We start from the raw sequence: 4430 nt of genomic DNA on the forward strand, positions 1-4430 counted from the left end.
CATTTCAATAATACTAATTATAAATGATTTAGTCAATATATCAGTTTATGTTACTTAATTATTTTATGTAATCATCTAAAAAATAGATAGATATATAAAAATTATTTCTGTTACTTTGAAAAATATAAAGAAATTATTTTATTAGTATATTTTATATTATTTTAAAAATATTTTTAATGCAATATTACTATTTGTGAACTTTCCTTTTTAATGAAATCATATTATTTATACATATATTTTCGTTTTTAAATTCACTTTATAGCCTTTATAAATATTTCCTTTTTTATTATATATGTTATTTGGAAATTTGAATAAAAATCAATTATAGTATTTAATATTATATTTTTGATTCATTAAGAGTATCAATGTAATCAACCACCGTGAGAGTTAACGTGAGCGCGACACATAGGAAACTGACTTCTCAAATAATATTATAGAGATTTGATCATAGGCTACTTGAAAAATGTCACTTGGGCCTTGCACTTGACTCCAACAAGCTGCGTCATCAGATCCCTATGGGTTTGCAACATCGTGCCATCATCAACTGTAACGCCTTCTGCAAACTCCACTTGAACTAGTTCGAGACATTCATTAACTCCCGCGAGAAAACTCTTCAAGTGTTCCAGCTCATTAGCAGTTCCTCCATAACCGAGAACATGCAACACCTTCACATGGAGTAGATGCTTGGTACCATCACCAACGTAACCATCCAGACCCTGGAGAAGTATCAAGTAAAGGATCAATAACTATACTCACATCTCTTTATCTCTCCTCTAGATGGGTTTTTGATTACGTGAAAACATACCTGGATGATTAGAGTTTCAAGCTTTGGAGACCGCTTGATCAGGTATGGAAGCACTTTCCAGTCTCGTTTAATGCCACTCCCAAAAGATAAGCTAACCAGATTCTTGAACACAGGTAGAACTAGTCCATGTTTAACACATCGAGAAATCACCTGAAACATCACACACATGGTTCAAGAATGTCCAAGCTGCTTTTTATGAGTTCTCTCAAGTAAAAACTTACATCAGCAGAAGCAGGAGTAAGATGCAGGGTCTCCACATTGCTTATCCCATCAATGAGACCAGTTAAATCAGGCCTGTTGATTATTTTAGAATACTTAATATCCAACCTAGCTTCAACTAGGGACTCCAAGTCAACTTGTGGGTACTCTTCCAATGCATAATCTGAGTAGTCAAGGGAGACGAGATTCGGAGCTTCAAATGACATACCGGGCATACTATCAATCTCAGACTCAAAGTTGTAGTGAACTGATAGTTTCTTAATGCTCTGACTCGATATGCAGAACGGGACTCCTTCGTAGTCCTCATGATGTACAGACATCTCCTCGAGTACTGGACAACCAGGAAGAAACACATTACACAGATCTTCAAAAGTGAAAAAGACGGAGTCGATGAAGAGGGTCTTCAGCGCTGGAAGAGAAACACCTGGAGGAATATCCCCAAGAGTCAGTTGTGATCCCAGTGTCAGCTTAACCAGCGTCTTGCTGGTGAAGAGCGCACAAGGCAGAGAGAGTTGACAGTTAGACTTCAAAATTAGGCTCATCTCCATAACACCACGCTCTACGGCATTACGTATCCAGCCGCCCACATGAGAAGCCATCTCGCTTTCCTCGAGAATGTGGTGTTTTAGAGAAAACTTCTTGATAGGAGAAGCGCTTTGCAAAGCGAGTGTTCTATCCACAAAACTCTTGAACATCTCCCGCTTCACTTCCCATTCTTCAGGTTGCAGCAGATCAGAATCATCGAAATCGAGATTGTGAACCAGAGCAAACACGTTCCTCCATTTTTTGGATAGAACAGAAGTTGAAGCAGCAAGTTTGGTCGGAACTGAGGACAAGATGTGGCCTAGAACCTCTTGAGGCAGACAGCTGATTGCATCTTTAGAGAAAGTGTCTAGCTTGTTAGCATCCATACTGACAGAACCAATATCTTCCTTACAAGTGCCTGAAACATGAAGTGAGCTAAAAAATGGTCAGACTTTTATAAGTAGCTACAAAAGATTTGAGCACACAACTAGGCGATGAAAGCTGAATAAACTATAAGATACTTTCAGAAAGAAAAAAATAACAGCTTCATCAGACCTCCGGTTACAGAAGCTAAAGGTTTCCCATTTAACTGAAATATAGAAAGATTCGAGCTAGAGTAACACCAGAAAGCTGATTAGTGTTCAAACTACAACAGCTTCATCAAGCCCCTCAATCTTATCTATAATCTAGTGGAAGCTTAAAAGAACATCATTTTGAGGCTTGCAAAGAGAAGCAGAGAAAACCAAATAAGAAACTTAAGGCTGAAGGTTCCATAAAAGATCACCAGACAAGTTCCACAATACATAAGATCCACTTTTCACAAAGTAGAAAAGATTTTGAGCAGTCATAGAAGCTAAAGGTTCAAGCTTTTCCCCATCTTTTTAAATTGAGAACTGATGGAAGAGTCAAAACTCGGAGAAACTACAACAATGTCTATCTATGAGGCACTTTCACAAACACTTTCTATGCACCAACGAGCACAGAGAAATCATAAAAGGAAAATTCATATCCTTCAAACTTACCTTTTGAGTCCGAAGAAGCGTTCGACAAAGTCGTTCTTCGTATGAAGATTTTCAAATGAAGAAGCTCCTCAGAGAGGAGAGGAGACAATTGCTTAAACCCCTATTGAAACCCCAACCAGATCGAGACAGAGATTGGTCGACACTTATATACTCCTTTCCTTGGCGGTCTGGTTGATTGGTCTTTTTTTTTTATGACAACGATTGGTTTTCTTTGGTTTATGAGGTAAATTCATTCATATTTATCTTTTTTTTTGACAACGATTGGTACACTCTTCCATTATTTATTGAAGAGGTTTGGTTTTCTTTGGTTTTCTTATTTATTTCACTAGAGGTTTTACGACAGTTCAAATTTGTTAATTTATTATTTTTACTACTACGCAGATTGTTTTGTTTAATTAATATTTATTGGTTTTTGATAAATTTTTTGATATTTTTCCTTTGTTTCTTATAAATTTGAAATATGATTTGCTAAAAAAATTTAGTCTATACCACATAATTTTTTGTTATGTCATCTACCTTTTTACTAATATGAATGCTACGTCAACTGATTTGACTGACAAGAATGACACATGTACATTTAAAAAGAAAATAAAATAAAATAGTCATTTAATAAAATTTTTTTTAGAAAATGTAAAATTTTATACATTTTTATTATTTAGTAAAATTAATAAAAAATAATTAAACAATTAAATTTTAATCTTATATAGGAAATATATTTGTAAATATTTTGATCATATCATAATACCATCATTATAATTAAGAGTTATGTATGTGTTGTAATTATTCAAATTCAATACTAATGTTGCAGTGTGTTAATCTTGATTAATCATGGGTATGTTATTTACATTTAAAGAATTTATTAATATATCGTTTTTTTTAAATAAACACAACCATGATTAATCGAGAATAACACAACTGCAATACTAACATTGAATTTGAATCATTGCAACACATATATAACTCTTATAAGATCGGAGTTGTGATATAATCTAAATATTTACAAATATATCTCTTATATAAGATTAAAATTTAATGTTTGTTAATTTCATTAAATAATAGTTTTATAAAATTTTACATTTTCTAAAATATTATTTTTATAAAACGACTATTTTATTTTTTTCAAAAATATATATGTGGCATCCTCGTCAGCAAAATTAGCTGATGAAGTAACCATGTCAGCAAAATTAGATGACATGACAACTCTCTATGATTTGGTCAAAAATAAACATTATATATGTTATTTGAATTTTTTGAAAATTCAGATATGTTTTAACACGACCGTATAAGTCAGATATAAACTGAACATATCACAATATATTGGATATGAAATATTCTTTTCCCGCTTATACCCTATAGAAACTCCCAGCCAGATCAAGACAAGCATTGGTTGACAGTTAAAAACAGTTTAAGAGGTAAATTCATTAACGGTTTGATTTGATTTAACTTGTGTTCAACGTAAATTCATAAACCGTTGGTTTTATAAAAAATTTCAAGTATATTTTCTATGTTTTATAATTTATATACAGAGTAAAATATATTATTTTATAATATGTTTGATAATAAATTTTTTATTTGTAGATAATATTATATTAAAAAATTATAACTTAGTGCATTTTGATATAATTATACCATTCATATATTAATCTACTGTTTTTGTTAATTTATTTTAAAATGAAGCAACATACTAATTTTTTATTTTTTTGAATTAGTTTCTATATACTATTATTAATTTTATAATATTTTTTTTTGAAAAATTGAACTCTCAATTTTTTTATATTTGACTCAACTAAATAAGGTATATAGAAAACTAATGCAAAAAAAATATAAACTAAAACTTTTTAGTTTGTATCTTTTAAAAT

General features: G+C 31.5%; 2 protein-coding genes across 2 annotated transcripts in view; one reads left to right on the plus strand and one right to left on the minus strand.

The window, feature by feature from the left end:
- Nucleotides 1-334: 334 nt before the first annotated feature.
- Nucleotides 335-3126, minus strand: LOC108830509 (F-box/LRR-repeat protein At3g60040-like). The gene is made up of 4 exons (XM_057009377.1): nt 2572-3126; nt 1027-1967; nt 806-955; nt 335-716 (listed from the first exon to the last, which is right to left on the minus strand). Exons 2-4 carry the CDS (start codon nt 1933-1935, stop codon nt 453-455), a joined length of 1323 nt encoding a protein of 440 aa, XP_056865357.1. The 5' UTR covers nt 1936-1967; nt 2572-3126; the 3' UTR covers nt 335-452.
- LOC108851259 (uncharacterized) overlaps nt 3100-4430 on the plus strand; it is a 6694-nt gene continuing 5363 nt past the window's right edge. The window contains exon 1 of the mRNA XM_057008392.1: nt 3100-3142. Within this exon, the coding sequence (XP_056864372.1) occupies nt 3100-3142 (43 nt within the window). The remainder of the gene's footprint in view (nt 3143-4430) is intronic.

The sequence above is a fragment of the Raphanus sativus genome, chromosome 4 (genome assembly GCF_000801105.2).
Source record: "Raphanus sativus cultivar WK10039 chromosome 4, ASM80110v3, whole genome shotgun sequence".
Classification (NCBI taxonomy): Eukaryota; Viridiplantae; Streptophyta; class Magnoliopsida; order Brassicales; family Brassicaceae; genus Raphanus; species Raphanus sativus.

Excerpts from the sequence above, each read along its gene's own strand:
- LOC108830509 (XM_057009377.1), bottom strand. The coding sequence starts at position 1,935 with ATGGATGCTAACAAGCTAGACACTTTCTCTAAAGATGCAATCAGCTGT. Across the intron at positions 956-1,026 it reads TTACTCCTGCTTCTGCTGAT|GTGATTTCTCGATGTGTTAA; the intron begins GTAAGTTTTTAC and ends GTGATGTTTCAG. Across the intron at positions 717-805 it reads TTGAAACTCTAATCATCCAG|GGTCTGGATGGTTACGTTGG; the intron begins GTATGTTTTCAC and ends ATACTTCTCCAG.